Source organism: Carcharhinus amblyrhynchos, chromosome 15 (assembly GCF_965287045.1).
Source record: "Carcharhinus amblyrhynchos chromosome 15, sCarAmb.v2.hapA, whole genome shotgun sequence".
Lineage (NCBI taxonomy): Eukaryota > Metazoa > Chordata > Chondrichthyes > Carcharhiniformes > Carcharhinidae > Carcharhinus > Carcharhinus amblyrhynchos.
The window spans coordinates 52,486,615-52,507,069 of NC_137338.1; the positions used below are offsets into that span (position 1 = coordinate 52,486,615).

Genomic DNA, 20,455 nt, shown 5'->3' on the forward strand with positions numbered 1-20,455 from the left:
TCACCATGAGTCCAAAAGAAGAAAATGTCATTGATGTATCTAGTGTATAGCATCTGTTGAAGGTCCTGTGCAGTGAAGAAGTCTTGTTTGAACCTGTGCATGAAGGTGCTGGCATATTGAGGTGCGAATTTGATTCCCATGGCTGATCTGTGTGTCTGGATGATCCACATCATGAAAGAGAATAGAGCCAATATTTCGAGTCTAGATGACCCTTCATCAGAGAGAAGTCCTAAAAATGAAACTTTTTAAACTTTGCTAAAAAAAAAGTTTTGAAACGTTGTTGATTTCAATAAAATATGAACAAAAATAAATGCCTGTAATTTGTTCAGTACAAAGAATTTACATGGCAATCTGAATAATACTTAGCTCACTTCAATGTAATCCTCTGAATTTATCTATGTTTAAAGTAGAGAGACATTCTAAAATTAGATTTGAGGCCAAATTAAAGTCCCTGACAGAAGTTGCTGCTTCTGTATCTAACGACTGTGCCAGAGTTTTAACAGCAGATCTAACCATCAAAGAGCATCTTTTTTAATCCCACATGACACAGACAGAGACACAGAGTACGCCAACTCAGCTTTGACAGCTTTGCAGCAAAAATCTGCTAAGTCTCAGCTCTCAGTGCCAAATCTGCTCAGTCAGCAAGTACAAAAACAAAGTGCGCTTTAGTCATCTTACAGCCTGTGATATACTACAAACTGACAGATCTACTTTCCAGCTAAAACAAGAGCAAAATATTGCAGGTGCTGGGAACCTGAAATAAAAACAGAAAATGTTGAAAGTACTGAGCAGGTCTGGCAGCATCTGGGAAGATGGAAAGTTCACAATGATGGGTGGAATGTTATGCTCTTGCCAGTGGCGAGTGTTGAGGCTTGTAAATAGGTGGAATGATGGCATACTGGACCCTGTCACCTTCCTGCCTCTGCCAGAATTAAGTACTGGGCAGGAAGACCAATGGTCAACCTTTCTACCTGCTATCTCTTGAGACTCTTATGTGGCCAACTGATAACAATGCAAGAACTTCAACCCATCACCAATTAACTCAGTGGTGGGTGGACCTGTTGACATGTGGCATTCATGATGGATAAAACTGCCAACTTGTCACCTCTGGTGGGGAGGGTTCTGGCAACAGCTAACCTTCCCCGTTGGTGCCACTGAGGACAGGAGCTGTGCACCTCCGATAGGTTGGCAGCTCTCAGTTGGTGAGACTTTCACCCTTAGGGTCTTGATTGGCCTGTGATTCAGGTCTCTCACAGGCTCTCCAGACGATGGGTAAAACATCCCACATCCCGACAAAATTCTTGTTTTGTTCTTCACAGATACTGCCAGGCCTGTGCAGCTAAATAATAGCTGACATCCTCAGCCAGATAAAATAATTTGCTGCAACTTGTGTTTGGGGAAACTAATTCACACTATCTTTGGAAACGTAATGCAGTTTCATAGACTGTCAGAGCCATGAACAAGTCAACAATTTATATTCACCCAGTTTGACTGAAACTTGTTACTTTTTTCTCTATTGTGCAAGCCATTCTAACAGGTCACCAACAGACAAGGATTTAAAAAAAACTGCATTCATATTGCACCTTTCACATTGTCCAAAGTTTTAGAAAACATTTGATATTTCATTATTTTAATACAGGGCAGAATTTTCCCAAAAGATGGCAAATTGTCAGATTCTGACTGAACAGTGACATGTTTCTTCCCAGAAATGCAGCCAGGTTTTCTCTCCCGATCCTCTAATGCTTTGTCTAAAACAAAAACAGGGGGCGCATGTTTTTTGCCATCATTCTGGTGGGTGGCGTCTCATGGAGCCAGCAAGGCCAGCTTCACATGGATAGGGGTGCCATTTCTAAAGATCTTTCAGCTGAGGTGCCTCCATGCTCAGACATCATGACCCCTGGCAGACATGGGGGACACCCTTAATCCTTGACTACAGAAGTCCAACCTCTCCCCCACTGCCGCATCCATCCACACTGGCATCAGCCACCCCCTCCCCCCCACCAACCGCCACCTCCCCCAACATCTATCCACACTGCCCACTGCCAATAATGTGAACCCCTTCAATGCCATGGCACTGTCCAGCCATGTCCCTGGTCTCTGGGCCCCTAGTGTGGTCATCACGATTACAGGAGACCAGTTGTGATTTCCATCAGCATGGGAACATTTGATAACCCCAGATGCAATCATGCTAAGCCATTAAGAAGTATTATAATTATTTAAATTTATGGTAATCAGGTACGTGGCCTTGCTGGTAATTGTGAGTCATCTGTTTGTGACAGAACAAGCAGACTGATCTGATTCCCCACATTGCTGAGATTTATTGGTATCAGCACTTCATACATACATATATGTATATATATATATATTATATATAAATTAATGGGGACGTGGATTTTTTTTTAAATGTGACCCTTGCAGCTCTAAGGGACACTCCATGTCCAGCTACAACAGTGTACTTGGAAATTTGGTGAATGAGAGAATTCTAAGTACAAGCAAAAAGGTGCTATTGTTTTCTAACAAGATAAAAAGTCCAAGAGAGGGAGTAAGAGATAGTGAGATCTAGCTGCATTAATAAAGTGAGCAGGTAAGTGATTCAGTGGTGTGTTTTATGCTTTTTTTCTCTTGGGTCATAGTTTAAACCAGGACTACAAATAACCGTTGAGCAATATTTTTGCTCCGAGTTGAGACAGAGGCAGGCTTTGAACGCTGCAATACAACAGGGGGAGCCACAGTTGTCCTGGCACCATATTCCATGCAGTAGTCTCACCCCATAGGTCAGTGGACATTTGTGTGTGTGGTCAGTCTGGTGCCAAGGTTAAGGACATCTCCTTGGGGCTGGAGAGAAACTTGGGGGTGGGTGGGAGAGGGTCCCATTGTCATGGTCCACAGCAATAATATGGTCATGATAAGAGACTCGATTGAGGGAGTATGAGCAGATAGGGACTAAACTATAAAGTAAAACTACAAAGGTAATAACCTCTGGATTACTTTCTCAGACACAAGCAAATTGGCACAGGATCAATACAATGAGGCAGCTGAATGCATGGTCCTAGGATTGTGTGGGAGAAGTGGGTTTTGATTCACAGAGCACCAACATCAGCCCCGGGGGAAAAAGAGCTGTTCCATTGGGAAGGTTCGACTTGAACTGTGCTGGAACCAAAGTATTGGAAAATTAAGTAACTAGGGCTACATAAAAGACTTTCATCAACCTGAGTCCCAACTCCTGAGTTCACACCCAGAAGCAACACATGTGGAAATTTATACAGAATTATAATAAATCTCCATTAAACACTTCAAGATATTTAAATAGTTCTGCATATATCCACAATTGAAACTGAAATTGATAGCCTTGACAGGAAAATGCAACACCTGGAAGAGTGCTGAACTGAAATACATTGGTTCACAGATGTTGCCTTTGATCTTTGAAAATAGAAACACATCATGTCCTCTTTAACGAGATGAATATATAAAGTTAATCTCATGAAAGTTTCAAAGTAAATTTATGTGAACGTTTATACAAGATCTAATGAGAAAATAAAATTTTACCAAAAGGAAATTATTTGATTTAAATTCTCAATCACATTAGAATGTGGAAGAAAAATTAATGTTTGCAAGTCATGGAAATATCTGTTTTAATTTTCTATTCACAAATATGTCAGTAGGATAACAAGATAGTGCTTGTGTAGGATTACAAGATTAGAAATAGACAGCATATTACATCGAAACATTTTGAAAATTTTCATTTCTGCTGCTAAAGTTGAAATGTTTGTAAAACAGAGACTTAAACAAATTGTCAAACTTTTCTCTCCTGTTATTTTGATTCATGTAAAATATATTTACTATCCTTGACAGGGGCTTTTTCTCTCCCATTTGAATGATGTCATTATTTAGTGTTCAGCAATGATTTAGAATAAAAACTAAGCATCTCTTCCTCTGAGGAACTTGTCACACTATTTGTAACTTTGTGAGACACTGTTCTGTAATTCATGCTTTATTTTGGTTTGGTGAGAGAAATACAATTCCGCGTGTGGGAAAGCTTACCAGTTGAAAGATTGGCTTTTAGCAGTTATTAAACGTATCTAGTACGAAGACCTAGAATCACTTACGGGAATGCAATTGTTTCTCTTCCGCCTGCAGAGATTTAAGAACATGAGCAAAATGACTGGTAGAGGCCTTGATATCAGCCCCCAAAGACTTGGGCACTTCCTCCTTCTGCTGTAACTCAGCTCCTTGTTCTGTCAGCTTGTGAGCCATTGGCTGTAGCGCTGTCAATCGCGAGATTTCTTCCTAAAAGGTTTGCACACAAACAGATTTTGCTCAATCAATATCAAGATTTGAAAATTTTTTTAAAAAATTTATTTATTAGTCACAAGTCAGGTTTACATTAACACTGCAGTTAAGTTACTGTGCAATTCCCCTAGTCACCACACTCTGACGCCTGTTTGGGTCAATGCACCTAAGCAGCACATCTTTCAGATTGCGGGAGGAAACCAGAGCATCCAGAGGAAACCCACGCAGGCACGGGGAGAATGTGCAAACCCCATACAGACCCAAGCCGGGAATTGAACCTGGGTTCCTTGCACTGTGATGATGGTAGTGGTAGAGTTCATCATCTAACACATGAAAATGACTGACTGACCAGCTTTGCTGGAGCAGTTACACCCAGCAGCCCTGAGCTTGGTTGTGTGTCAAAACACAATGCTGACTCATCAGAATTTAAATGTTTGATGCTAATTTACTTGGCAAGGTGATAGATGTTCAAATTACAATGTAAATCAGTGACTCTAGGTGGACTGGGCAGGATAGTGAATGAGGAGAGCACTAGTCTTTCAAAGTAGAGACATGTGCAGAAAAGTGTGTTTTACTGAATATGGCATTTTGGTACAATTGTGACGCACTAATGAATGAACCAGTGATTGTATCTAAGCTGTGCCATACCCAATTAGGATGAAGTTAATGAAGTGAGTGGTTGATAATGAGATTTTAAAAATCTCTTATCCCCTAATAATGTCACCATTCTTACCAACATCGTCAACAACAAAATACCAGAAATATAAGCACTGCTTACAAAAGAGGTTTCATGAAAGATTTTGATAGGGGCTGCAGAAGTCAAATTGAAAACCTGTCAATATATGCTGAAAAGGACATACACACGTATATACATATAGGAAAATAAAATAGCTAAGTGTATGTGATTGTGTGCAAGGGAGAGGGGGATGTGTGCAACTATCTGTTCATGTATTCTTTCATCAAAGGGCATCAGTTTCTGTACAAAGCACTTAGTTGATCTGTCTCATTAGTCGTCCACACAGGCAAAATTGTACTGAAACATTTCACCACTTTGATGTAACATCATCTCCCTCTCCAAACAAATAAAGTTGTCAAATTGTTTTTGTTTAACATTAGAGCCTGCATTTTGTTTGAATATTAGGCCTGATAAATGGAAGGCACTTGCAAAATGTGAATAAGCTTCTTTAATACTGAGGAAATACATCACTTTTATATGCATATCAAGCTGTTGTGTGACACATTTCAATATTTTTTATTTGCCACACAAGCAGAGTATCTGACAGGCTCTGATTATGTATGACAAAAATCTAAAAATTTGTTATATTAGTAGAGTGACTAGACCACTGAAACTGCATTGTTATTCAGCAAAGTGAAAGGTGGTGTTCTTTCTAAATATCACAAACTGTTTAATAACAGAAAACATTTAACCTGGATAGTATTTACATATCATTACATGAATAAAGGAAAACATCAAAGACAAATCATGGAACGATTTTTACACTCCTTCCAGTTAATAGACCCATTTTGTAAATCACCATATTTACTGGTATTTTATGTAAGAAATTCATTTGTTACTGTTTGCTTTCTGGAACCATCCCTGCTCTCTAGATGCAAGTTGCTATACCAAAATAGGGACTGAGTCAAGACAGTAGGAGGAAGTTCTCAGGAAGAAGATAGGTTTTAAGCGGGTGGCACAGTGGTTAGCACTGCTGCTTCACAGTGCCAGGGACCCAGGTTCAATTCCGGCCTCAAATCACTGTCTGTGTGGAGTTTGCACCTTCTCCCCATGTCTGGGTGAGTTTACTCCCACAATGCAAAGATGTGTGGGTTAGATGGATTGGCCATGTTAAATAGACGTAGATATAGACATATAAGAGAGGAGCAGGAGGAAGCCATTTGGCCCTTCGAGCCTGTTCCGCCATTCATTATGATCATAGCTGATCATCCAACTCATCAACCTAATCCTGCTTTTTCCCCATAACCTTTGATCCCATTTGTCCCAAGTGCGATATCCAGCCGCCTCTTGAATACATTCAATGTTTTGGCATCACCTACTTACTGTGGTAATGAATTCCATAGGCTCACCACTCTTTAGGTGATGAACTGTTTCCCCACCTCCGTCCCAAATGGTCTACCCTAAATCGTCAGACTGTGACCCCTGGTTCTGGACTCCCCCACATCGGGAACATTCTCCCTGCATCTATCCTGTGTGTTAGAATTTTATAAGTCTCAATGAGATCCCCCCCATTTGTCTGAACTCCAGTGAAAACAAACCTAACTTAGTCAATCTCTCTCATACATCATCTGCCATTCCTGGAATCATCCTGGTAAACCTTCACTGCACTCTCTCAAACGCAAGAACATCCTTCCTCAGAAAACTGAGGAAACTGCCAAAACTGCACCCAATACTCGAGGTGTGGTCTCACCAAGGTCCTGTATAGTTGCAACAAGACATCCCTGCTCCTGTATTCGAAACCTCTTACAATGAAGGTCAACATGACACTTGCCTTCTTTCCCGCCTGCTGCATCTGCATGCTTACCTTACCTTCAGTGACCGCTGCACAAGGACACCCATGTCCCACTGCACATTCTCCTCTCCCAATTTACAGCCATTCAGGTAGTAATGTGCCACCTTGTTTTTGCTTCCAAAGTGAATAACTCACACTTATCCAAATTATATTGCATCTGCCTTTGATTAGCCCACTCACCCAATGTATTCAGATCATTCTGAAGGATCTCTCTGCATTCTCATCATAGTTCATCCTCCTACCCAACTTGATATCATCTACAAACTTTGAAGTGTTACATTTTGTTCCCTCATCCAAATCATTAATATGTATTGTGAATAATTGGTGTCCCAGCACCAATCCCTGTGGCACCCCATTAGTTACTGTCTATCAATTTGAAAAGCACCAATTAATTCCCACTCTTTGTTGCCTCTTTGCCAACTAGTTTTCTATCCATCTCAAAACACTTCCTCCAATCCCACGCACTTTAATCTTGCACAATCTCTTGCGCGGGACTTTGTCAAAACTTTTCTTGAAAGTCCAAATGTACCACATCGATTGGTTCCCCCTTTTCAGCTCTACTCATTATATCTTCAAAGAATTCCAACAGATTTGTCAAACATGATTTCCCCTTCATAAATCCATGCTGACTCTGTCTGATCCTGCCACTGCTTTCTAAACACTCTACTATAAAGTCCTTGATAATGGATTCGAGAATTTTCCCCACTACCGATGTTAAGCTTAGTGATCTATAATTTCCTGTTTTTACTTTACCTCCCTTTTTGAATATTGGAGTAACAATCTGCAGAAACTGTTTCACAGTCTATAGAACTCTTATATGGACCCTATGTCAGGGGGGTTAGCAAGGTAAATGTGTAGGGTTGCAGGAAGAGGGCCTGGGTGGGATTGTGGTCAGTACAGACTCAATGGGCTGAATGGCCTCCTTCTGTACTGTAAGGATTCTATGATTCTATTCTAATACTGAAATCCAGGGCTGGAAAAAGCTACAGAGACAGGTTGGGCTTAGAGAAGAACTTGTAAAGAAAAGTGAGAATGTTGAACCATAACTGATAGTTTTAAATGTAACTATCACAAGGTGCTCTCTATAAGTTACCTTATTATCAGCTTAGCCATTGGAGTGTGTTTCAGGCATTTAAGATCTTATTACTGACAGCGTAATCATTTCAATGAAAAGGAAATGATCAGTAATTGGACACTCTTGCTTAACAAGCATCAAATTAGAATGAACCCCTGTTTAGAGTAACTGAATAAACAATACACACCAAGTCAAAGGTGGTATGATTAGACCTCACATAATGCTAATCAGACCATATTCTGAAACTTACATCCAATTCTGGTCACCAAGAAACAAAGGGAGGATTCAAATGTAGAAGGCTGCATAGAGACAAGCCATTAATCTAATGGCTGGTTTTAGGGATCTGAGTAATCTGGGGACTGAAACTGAATTTGGAAATTGAAAGGCAGAGGGCACGGATTCGTGAAGCAGAGTAGTCTTAAAACATGAACTCTGAAACAGTGGGCTTGCCAATGGTTACTCGACCAATAGGAATACATCTGTATGAAAGGACTTACCCATCATCCCTTTTAGCCACGCTAATTCAGACTATTTGTCATCATCATTGCCATTAGATAATTGTCCATGTGTTTTTTCTTATATATTTACGGGATACAACCCCTTCTATAAATAATTCAAGGAACATCATCTTACAAAATTTCGGCGCAGCAAACTGAATTTCATTCTAAGAATGACAACTGTCTTAGATGTGTTTATACTTATTTTCTCCTTTATCTTTCCAAGTTACAGAACATCCCAACAAAGGGATGGAGAAAGACACAGATGTACGCCAACAACCCAATTTTAGTTTTCTCTCATTTTAGTAGTAATTGACATCCTTATGACAGCTTTCCCTGTCACTCTCAGAAGTATTAGGAATGTAGTGCATGAATTGCTGGCCCAAGTGCATATTGTACAATAGCACATCAGGCAGTTGATGCTATGGAGCTATTATTCTGTTTATCCCAATCCAACACCGGCATCTCCACATCATGGCTATTATTTTGCAACAGGGCATAAGTTTTCATCAGCCTGGAGGCTTTCAGAGTTGCACTTTTTTATTTCTAAATTACAGCTCCAGTAACAGATAATGTTATTCCATGTATAAGAGCAAGCATTCACATTATGTGTATCACAGTTTGAAATTTGTTTGAACATTGCCTTAAAACATTAGGAAAACTGTCATGTCACTGTGTCAATGAAGATGATATTCAATGAGAGAGAGCTGGCTCAGTTCTGACCATCACCATGTACTAATCTTGCAAAAATAAACTTATTCTAATTGCTGATTGTTCTAACCTTGCATTTCTCCAGTTGGATTTTTGCAGTATCTGACTCAGTGGCTGGTGGCTGTTGCGCTTTGAGCCAGTTCTCCGCAGAGATCACAGCTTGCTCAAGCTGCTGTAGCTGTGAAGAGACACTGATGATCTTGCTCTGAAACTGCAGCCAGTCCATTCTTTCCACTAGAAGTTGACAAAATTCCTCCCAGCGGTTGTGGAGCTGTTCTGAAGCCTGTTTGATATCATCAGCAGATGAAATCCCCTCTGTAATTATAGGAAAAAAATCAGGGAGAATAACAATTGGATTTAGCAGTACTTTCCAAGAAATTTTGAAAATTGACTTTCTACGGACTGCATAGAAACGTACACTGAAAGTGCATCAGAAGTAAAAACGCCAACTGAATTTTCAACACATTCAGAGTTGCAGATATTTATATCAAGGTTCTGTACTGTACTTGAAGATATTAAAGATGTTGATTGGGATGTTTGAAGAGATCTTGAGAAAAGCAGAATGTATGCTTTGCTAGATTAGTTAGCATAAGTCCACAAATGTAATCAATGAGTGTTGGCAAACATTACATTTGGTTTTGTGTCTGATATGCAACCTTGTGTTTAGGAAGTGTGCAAATGGTAGGAGCTAACTCCTTAGATGCTGAGATCATGAGATACCCTCTAAAGTTCAAATTATATCCAATGCTGCTCCTATCGAAGCCCACAGTATATAAACTAACATTTATCATTCAGATTACCATAAGAAAATCTGATGGCTAAAATAACTAGTTAAAAACAAGATTATTTAATTTATTAAATGTAATGCTGACATGTTAAGAGCAGCCAAATGAAAATAAATAATTCTGCAAATTATAAAATTAACACTCCTCTTGGTGGGAGTAATGAAATATTTTTAAACACTGACAAACCAGAAAACACCACCTGGATGATTTAAGCCTGCCCCACGTCTCGGTAGCAAGGGCCCCATGACTAGATATTTCCTTCCTCTTGCTCCTCATCCCAGCATTATTAAACCAAGTGTATTGGCAAAGGAGAAACTATTTTATTTATTTCCTTCACCCTCCAGCAACAGATTTTGTGCTTCACTGTATTCCTTTCTTGATAAGGTATCCATCAACTGAAAATGTCAATTCATTCATTTACATGTTACTAATCCAATATATATAGATAAAGGAGAAAAATGAGGCACAAATGAGAAATCAACGTGGAAAATACTAGGGAGTTTATAGGTGAACGTCCTATAATGTATTGTTTCTGATAGTGATAAATGTCACTTCTAGCATTTCTTCATCCATTGTCTTAGCACTTACATTCACACATTTAAACTTAAATTAAATTATTATCTTTTTTGTTAAAGCAGCTGGTAAAGATTGCCATTTAAACTTGTTTAGCTTTGATTATTATTGCAAACATTAGTGGTCAATGGTTCAATTTTTCTGTGTTTAATTGTAATTGTATGTTGATTGAGCTTCATTCACTTTGATGAGTTAAGTCTGGGTGTTGGTACAAAAAAAGTGAACCAACAGTAGAAGCAAATGGAAGCTACAGCTGCAAGCATGGGGCGGACATCCTGGCCAACAGAGATATTTTAAAACTCTTGTTAATAAATTCCCTACACATATGTATCCTGGAGTGTGCCATCTCTCCGTTGCTCAGAGATATACACTGCAGTTTTGTAGCTACATTCACCCAGATAGCAAACGGTGACATGGGTGCAAAATATTGAGAGACTCGGAAAACAAAAATCTCCCTGTCCTTACAATATAGAACATAGAAAAACTACAGCACAAACAGGCCCTTTGGCCCACAAGTTGCTACGAACATGTCCCTACCGAACACGCTTACCTATAACCCTCTATCTTACTAAGTCCCGTGTACTTATCCAGAAGTCTCTTAAAAGACCCTATCGAAGCTGCCTCCACCACCACTGCCGGCAGACGATTCCAAGCACCCACCACTCTCTGAGTGAAAAACTTACCCCTGACATCTCCTCTGTACCTATTCCCTAGCACCCTAAACCTGTGTCCTCTCATGGCAGCCATTTCAGCCCTGAGAAAAAGCCTCTGAGAATCCACTTGATCAATACCTCTCAACATCTTATACACCTCTATCAGGTCACCTCTCATCCTTCGTCTCTCTAAGGAGAAAAACTTGCTGATGATGTAATGGTGGTCCCACCCAGAAAGGTCCGGAACCTCATTTCAATACATTAAAATACAAATAGCGGGCATCGCTGCCATACCATCTCTTCACATTGGGAATTCCCCCTTTGCTTTTTAAAAAAGGGAACCAGGCAAAGGGAACCTACTGAGGATGCACAGCTAAGTATAACCCTGGGAGGGGGCACATTCCTGGACATTGTATCTAGGGGTCCCTCTGAGGAGATGAGGTTTCCTTTATCGGGGGGTTGTGCTGGACATGATTGTGTGCATGGTTGGGGAGATGGGGGTGGGTCAGAGATCAGGGCACTATGTGGTCTCAGGATTCCCAGCTCCTGGCTATTTCCAACCCCGCCCTTCCAGTGTGATGCCTTGGGCTGTGCCTCCAGATTATCTGGGGAGAAAAGACAGCTGTGCAGCCTACGAGCTGGACACCAGTTTTCTTGCCTTGGCCAGCACTCTGTGCAGCGAATGGAAAATTCCACCCATAGAATTCAAAAAAGTGACAACGATGATGATGGAGCAAAGTTTAAATTTCCGTTCCCAGCACTTTCAACACCGAGATATCCATCCATGCTATGAAATCAATGGATTTTGGGTTTAAGACCTACTTGCTCGCTACAGGGATGGACAGTTCGGATGTAGCAGTGGTTCACATACACTGTCCAGGAGCAAAAATCCAGCCAATATTTCAGCAGCTCACAGAAGACATGTTTATGTTTGGTATGGTGAGAATCATAGAACCCTACAGTGCAGAAAGAAGCCCTTTGGCCCATCGAGTCTGCACCAACCACAATCCCACCCAGGCCCCACCCCCATATACTCTCATATATTTTACCCAATAATCCCTCTAACCTAGACATCTCAGGTCACTAAGGGGCAATTTTAGCATGGCCAATCAACCTAACCCGCACATCTTTGGACTGTGGGAGGAAACCAGAGCACACGGAGGAAACCCACACAGACACGAGGAGAATATGCAAACTCCACACAGACAGTGACCTGAACCAGGAATCAAACCGAGGTCCCTGGAGCTGTGAAGCAGCAGTGCTACTGTGCCGCCCATGAGAGGTGCTCTCAAAAACAATATCAAACAATATACAGTCTGCCAGAGGTGCAGAGAAATGGTGAGCCCAAAAGCAATCCATGGCAGGGTTGTAGCAATTGGCGACTATATATAAATTTGGCAGGCTAACTAATGAATTAAGTCATGGCCAATTAATTGAACATAAATTTTTCGTACAGATATAACCTGAAGTGCATCATCTTTTCACTGCTTTGAAATAAAAAAGTACACAACAACAATTTCTAAACAGTATACATCTATATTGTATTAAAAACCTTACACACATTATCTATCAGCAAAAGCTTACTTTCCATTTTTTTTTACAGCATCGGGTAACCTCTTTCATATTTAAATGCCTAACTCTCATGTTTATACTTGGAAGTTCATTTGATAAGTTGAATTAATTTTTAATGGCATTAACTAGCTATGGGGTGTTCCTGTGAATTAAAGTTTCTAAACTCTTTGAATCTTGGGGGGATAATTTTACCTTTTCTTTTCTAAATGCTGGGCGGAGTTGAAACTGTGAGAGTTTCAGATCCATCTTTTGGGTGTGTTTTCAGCCCCCCCCCCCCGCCATTTCATGCACTGCCTACAAGATTTTGAGTATGTTTGTTGCTCGCTGCAGAAGCCTTTGGGCAGCACTCAACACATTCAAAAGCCTGCAGAGGGAGGTAGTGCACGTGTGCAGGCCTCTGGTACTGCACATGCGCATTAGAAGTAGCAGGGATCTGACAGAGAAGAGAGAACTGTCAGGACCCTGCCAGTGCAGACAGCCTGAAACAGCTCCCCCTCTCCAATCACAGGTGCCCAAAGTCAGAGATACAGCTCCCACTGACCACCCTCCCCAACCCCTTTCATCCAGAATAATCACGAATCCCCCCTCCCCCACTGATTATGGACCCGCCACCCATCCCTCACCAATCGCTATACAGTGGCATCAGGCCTCTCTCTCTCTCCCTCCCCCAAAAATCACTACAGAGTGGCAAAGTGGCAGTGGGTTCTCTCTCCCTTCCTTCCCCCGCCAATCCCTCCAGAGTGGCATCAGGCCCCCTCTCTCCCCCTCCCCCCACCAATCACTGTATGGCAGAATGACAGAGGGCCCGCCTCTCTCCCTTCCCCCACCGATCCATCCAGAGTGGCAGTGGTTCCCCCTCTCCCTCCCTCACCCCCCACGATTCCTGCAGCGTGACAGCAGGCCCCCGCTCCCCATTAGCCCCTCTCCCATTGGCCCTTACCCCATTCCTCGGGCACTGCCCAGTTGCCAGACTGATATTCCCCAGGTGCCAGGATGCACTGTCAGTCTGGCACTGCCCAAGAGGTGCACCTCCCCTTGCTCTTGGCCTCCCCCGGGAGGGTGGTGGGTGTGGGCTCAATGGCCTCCAATTCCACCAGTGAGGCCAAGTCCACTGTTCCCCATTCATGTGGATGGAGCATGTCTATTCTTCACGGCACAAATGTTTCCCAAAGAGGTCATGAAGGGGGCCGAGCCTGGATGCTTGAACACCGGGCTCGCTAAGCAGATGTAAAACAGCATTAAAATAAATTTACATGCATTAACCTACCTCTCACTCATTTTTGGTGACCACGCCAGAAACCTGGTGTTCATAAAATGGTGCTCGTAGCAAAAACTGGCACCGTTCACACTAAGCAGTTTATGCCCTACTTTCCGAAAATGGGCACAACGCGACGGTAAAATCACCTTGTTAGTGTCTTGCTGGGAGGTTTTGAAACATAATTTTTTAAAGGGCAGAAGTTTCTTAATTTTACATTGATTATTAAAACAATTAGACTTTTAAACTGAACAGTCTTCAGCTACACAATGATCATCACTCTAAACAGTCAGTCATTCAGATCAGTTCTTTACTTTAAAAAAATGTTTCACTTTCATTTTTATTTTCTCATCTAAACTAAAATTAAATGGCATCAAATTTGCAACCTGAACAGGCCATTCAGCCCAATGGGCCTTTGCTGGCATTTGCGCTCCATGCAAGCTTCTTGCCACCCTTCTTCACATCACCCTATCAATAGAATGTTAAAGACAGTGTGCACCATATTTTTACTGTTCTTTCAGAAAATATGTTTGTCCTTAATTACTCATTGGATTTACTAATGACCTCCTGGCATTTATGGTCCTTCATCTCCTCTACAAGTCAAAATATTTTCTCCACTTCAATCCTGTAAAAACCTCTCATTATCTTATTAACTTCTAGTAGGCACCCTTCAGTCTTCTGTTTTTGAGAGAATTTTGTGTTTGCTGTTTTAGTTCAAACTGCATTGATCCATGTCTAATTGATCACCTCTGTTGCACCATGGGTCAATTTTGGACATACCATTCATGTATCGCATCCTCTCGCACAATAAAAAATCTGTGGCCCACAACTTGGCCACTATAACAAGTTGCAATTTTATTTTATTGCAATGCCTGTGGCCAGATTACTCTCTACGATCTGCATTTTAATGCTTTTATCTAAGAGCACTCACACATGATCAGTAATACACCATCAAAAATGTTTATGCTCTTAAAAGACCCGCTCCCCACTATCCCCACCAGCAGTCTAACATTCTCTAAGAATGACAGTTTTTGATGCCTTGTGTGCACCTAACTTTTATATAGCACCTTTCATATTTTCATCCCAAAGTATTTCATGATCAATTAAATATTTTTGAAGTGTTGACTAGAAAACTGAATGAGCTCAAGGGTAGTCATGTGATCAAGGTATGAAGTTCAAATTCCTATCAGTCACTCTGCAGCACAACACACTGCCATGCATAGAATTTCTTACTGACCACACACAAAGAGGCAGAGTCTTCCAACATTTTAACTTTCTGAGACACCTTTTTATTGATGGGTTTCTGTCCTGAGTTGATATCATATATAGAGATAGTAGAGTTGACATTTCTGAAACTTCAGAGGGATTGACCAGCTGAATAAGAGAAAAGGCCTTGTGCGGCAAAACGATTAACAATATTTTCACAGGAAAACATCACAAGGAGAACATTCTTAAAATTAGTTTGCCGATCTTCTAACAGGGAGTCAGGTTCCTAGCAAATAACACTATCTTCCTTTTTATGTTAAATACTTGAAATTACCTGGAGATTTCCTATTTATTTTATTGTATAAATAAACAATCCAAATAATAAATGTGTGTTCTCACGCTTGACTGAGGTCTAGATAATTCTGGATGAAAATGACATCGATAGCAATTTGCCTTGACTAACTGATCAGGAATGAGGATCTGGTCCGCACTTCACGGACAGTTAATTAAAGTTTGATTGAAAATCAAAAGTTAAATTACTGTAGAGAATATTGAATAATTTAAGGTCAGCATGGGATGAAGCAACTTCTTGTAGTCTTGTTTAAAATTATTTCCAGTGTCAAGTGTGATTCAATGAGAACACTCAAACCTTTGAATCAGAAGGCTAAGAGTTCAAACATGACCCCAAAGACTTGGGCAGAAAACCTTGGTTGACACCCAAGTGCAGTATTCAGGGGGTGATGTATAGCCTCATTCTTTTGTTTAAGATGTTAAACTGAGGGCCCATCTGCCCTCTCAGGTGATGTTAAAGATCCCATAGCATGATTTTGAACAGAAACCAAGTGTCCTGACCAATATTAAAGAATAATGGAAAGGTTATATCACAAAAGGAGGCTATTCAGCCCATTGTGTAGGCTCTGTGCAAGGTCAACTAACCTCATTCCAGTCTCCTGCATTCCCACTGTAATCCTACAAACATTTCCTTTCAGACAATTGTTCAATTCCCTTTTGAAGGCCACAACTGAATCTGCCTCCATTACACTTTCAGGCAGTGATTTCTAGCTCCTAAATACTCACTGCATAAAGAAGTTTACCTCATTTCATATTTTCCTCTTTTCCAATCACCTTGAATGAACTTTCAATCATTCTGTTAAAGGAAAAATTGCTCTCTATCCACTCTGTCTGAACAGTTTTGAACATCTCGCTCAAATCTCCTCTCAACCTTGTCTTCTCTAAGGAGAGCTGTCTAGTTTCTCCAGTCAATCTACTTAACTGAAGCTCCACATTCCTGGGGCCATTCTCTTGGACGTTTTCTGCTTCCTTTCTAATGCCTTCACATTCTTCAATGCATCTGGTGAAGTTTTACACAGGTACCAAAACATTCTTGCTTTTGTATTCTATGGGGGGAAATCTTCCTGTCCCGCCCATTACAGGAATTGTCGTGGTGGGAGGCGGACCATGGAGAGGTCCATAAACCTTGGATGGACTTTTCCAGTTTTGGGGCGAGCACAGCCTAAAAATACCACCCTATGCCTCAACTGATAAAGCTTGAAGGCTCCTGGGCTCTATTAGCCACTGTCTTGTATCCCTCAATCAACATCACAATACGGCCTTATGTCATTGCAGTTTGAGAGAATTTGTGATGCACAAATGGGCTGCTGTGTTTTCTAAATTAATACAGTAAGCATACTTCAGAAGTAGTTCATTGGTTTTAAGGCACCTTGAGACACCCTACAGTTGTGAAACTCACTGGCCAGGATTTTCCACACCCTGTTTTTTAGGCAGGTTCCACAATGGGAGGGGAAAATCTTGTGAGGATCACATTTGACATCAATGTAAATGCATGACGTAATTCCCCTCCCCTGCAGTGACATGGCACACTTCCAGATGTTGAATTTTGGGAACATCATTTCCATATATTAGCATATAGCTATCATGCATCTGCACCTGAATCATCCTCCTCCCAAACCATAAGAAAGTCCATTCATGTTGGCATGAGTGGAAAACATTGTGATATGTGACGAGTCTCTCAAGACGTGCCCCTGATGTACAGACCTCCCAGAGAAGCTCAGGTGATTGTACTGTAAAGCAGGGAGAGGGTCATGCTTAGAACTGCATGTGGCACTGCCTGGGTGATGCTGGACTGGATGTGTAGGGAGACCTGCATGGTGGGCTGGTGGTGTGCATGGTGGTGTGGGGGCTTCCTGATGAACTATTGTGCACTGGATGGCCTTTAAAAATGGAAGCCCAATCCTCAGCATTAGTTATGGGACCTGCTCCTTGAGGTTTTTAAGCGATACAGTGGAGAAAACTACCGGTGGCTTCACTGCTGATTATCCCACCCACTACTGGCCTTTGCTGACTTTCAGGAAAATTCAGCCCATTATAAAAATGCATAATTCTGTCTCTTCTTTTAAATGTATATTTTGAGCTCCAATTCCTACAGTGAATAAGAAGTTAATTTTTATTTGTTTATAATACTAAAGGTTGTAGTGAAAGAATAGAAAATAAAGAGGGGAATAGAGAAGATTTGAATGGTGCAAGAGTGAATCTGGTGGCTTTTCAATGAGGAATCCACAATTAAAACAAAACATATGGGTTAAAGCTCCATCCCAACCACATTCTACAGCAGTATTGACACCTCAACACATGAAGGATATCACCCCACCCTACCCTCCAGTGTGTGGAACTTCCTTAATATTTATACAACCTGATTGGTCGGAAGTACAAGGTTTGGGGATAACTGCCATTTCCTTTGCAGAGCTTTATAAGTGTAGGTGCAGTATTTAAACTCCCACATGCATTTCTGTTCTGAGGGGAAAGCTGCCTCTGGAATGGTATTGATACAAGTCTTCAGGGAATGAGAAAACAATTGCCAAAGGCAGGGAGGACTGTTCCCTTTAGTAAAATACACAGTGACCTGAAATTCTACAAAGAGAGAATGTTTTTCTTTGGGTATGAATGGCATTCTTCTCAAGCCAATGCAATCTCTCTATTCTAGAAGCTCGGTGGTCCAATAAAAAGTAATTCAACATCTGCACCAATTTTTTGCCATAGTAATCAAAAGGATTGTTTTATTTCCTTTTTGTGGACCGTATGCCTGCAATGTACACATACACTTTATCCTTAAATCCACTGTACACTCATTTAGGATGCTTTTTTTTTTAACATTGACCCCATACTGTTAGCACAAGATCACCTATATTCATGCATGATGCTCTTCTCATCATCCTTGGAACCTTTCCAAAGTTGGCCGTTAGGCCCATTAAAAACTCCAGTATCTTGCATAGCGAAGGTTAATAGTCAATTATATAGGTGTAAAAATCCTCAGAAAACATTTTTTTATTGAAGGCCGAAGAACCACATAATAGAAGTAGGAATCTAAACACTGGAGCCCACTACACATCACAAAATGAAAAGATATAAAGATAAGACAAAGAAGCAGGAGTAGGTTATTTGGTACACCAGGTCTGCTTTGCCATTCAATAAGATCATGACTGATCTGACTGTTACCTTAATATCACTTTCCTGCAAGATCCACATAATCCTTGACTCAAGGTTGTTTATAAAAATTGATTCTTGGCAACACCAACGCAAACCGCCTCCTAGCCAGAAATGCATTCATCTAACTACACCCTCTGCTCCTGTCATTGAATCAATTACATATCCATTCTACCACTTTCCACTGAATTCTATGGGCTTCCAATATCCCACAAGTCTCCGAGGTAGTTACTTTGTTGAATGCCGTCTGACTATTACTTGCAAATTCAGGTTCAATTGTTACATGTAATATGACAATAGCAACATAGAAGGCTCCCACAGGCAAGTCATGCAGTTTGATATACATATTTGAGCGAATTCTCCTGTCTTGCCCCCCACAGGAATTGTAGTGGGTGGATCACGCAAAGATCCATTGACCCCAGGTGGGATTCTCCGGTTTTAAGGCGAGCGCAACTGAAGAATCCCACCCATTGTGTCATGTGAATAGATAAGCAGTTGTACTGAGATTTCTTTAACTAAACAATTCAGTGAAATGTTGTTGACATAATGGCCCATCCATCAAAAATTATACAAATACAGAAAGGCATTGGGCTTAGTTTCCTGTTAGTCTGTTGTTTCCCCAGTATTTCCACAAACCTTACATCAAAATGACAGGGAATGACTGAGGATCCCTTTGGAAATTCTACTGTAGCATGTCAACAAATCCTCTCCTGGCATTGACGAGAATATACAGCAGAATCATATCAACTAAGGTGAGAAATAATAAAACAAGCGTAGCTTTTTGATGCCATAATTTACAATACGTGTTAGCGTTTATGATTTGTCAGTTCACTTTCAATTAGATTGCTTCATGTATGCATCACACTTGATGAACACATTAAATATATGCTATGAAGTTGGTGTTTGCTTTCAGATTACTGTTTACTAATATCTCCTGTGTGATAAATGTGAACTTGTGTGTTGCACAAATCCCTAAGAAGATTATCTGAATCAACTTGCATATAATTACCATTCACCATCTGTTCCACCAGGGCTTGGGCCGATCTGCTGGCATCTTGTAATTTTCTATACTTTTCAGGTTTCTCCTTCTCAATAGTCTGCAACAAGAAAATAAAATGATCATCCCCATATTGATTTTTAAGGGAAGTAAAAAAATGCAGTACCCCCACATAAGTACAATAGTTTATCTTTGGACCAAGTTCAATTGAATGTTGAGATTAGTTTTCTTGTCATTAACTGAAAATGCAATTTCAGGTTACGTAAGATAAGAAAACTGATATGCATGTCTGTGTAAGCTTCATGAGATTATGCTTTATGGATTCTCAATATCTTGACTTGTCAAATATAGGTTATTATAGTTTCTGAGACTGGGTTAGATTTACACTCACTTACAGCACTTATGAATCAGTTAATGGGCTAAATCAAAGGAGGAGTGGAAAGTTGAGGGAAATCTTGGCATGCTAAAACTGTTGTCTGAATCCACAGCCCAAACAAGCAAATGGCAGCATGGTATGTAATAGTTCATGTTCATTTTCTGGTTCCCATTAATAGCGATGGTAGAATTAATATTTTTTCTGGCTGAGCCTCATTTCCATAAGTCTGAAGATTATAATCACCCACCATTCCACAAACTTTAATTTAACTTTGGACATGATGCATTGAATAACTGACATATTAAAACCTGATACTTAAAATCTTGTGCTGGCATCCAATAGTTGAATATAATTTGTGAATAAAAATACTTCACAGATCTCATTACTGTCATGATTTTACTACTGTGTTGGTAAAGTACTCTCAACATCGGAGATA

At 40.6% G+C, this 20,455-nt stretch overlaps 1 protein-coding gene across 9 annotated transcripts in view; it reads right to left on the reverse strand.

Moving 5' to 3' along the window:
* Positions 1 to 20,455, reverse strand: part of dmd (dystrophin) — a 1,714,977-nt gene that overhangs the window by 973,010 nt on the left and 721,512 nt on the right. For all 9 annotated transcript variants that reach the window (XM_080203928.1, XM_080203931.1, XM_080203930.1 and 6 more), the window contains 3 exons: positions 19,656 to 19,743; positions 9,172 to 9,416; positions 4,107 to 4,287 (listed from right to left, as the gene is read on the reverse strand). In XM_080203928.1, the coding sequence (XP_080060054.1) occupies positions 4,107 to 4,287; positions 9,172 to 9,416; positions 19,656 to 19,743 (514 nt within the window). The remainder of the gene's footprint in view (positions 1 to 4,106; positions 4,288 to 9,171; positions 9,417 to 19,655; positions 19,744 to 20,455) is intronic.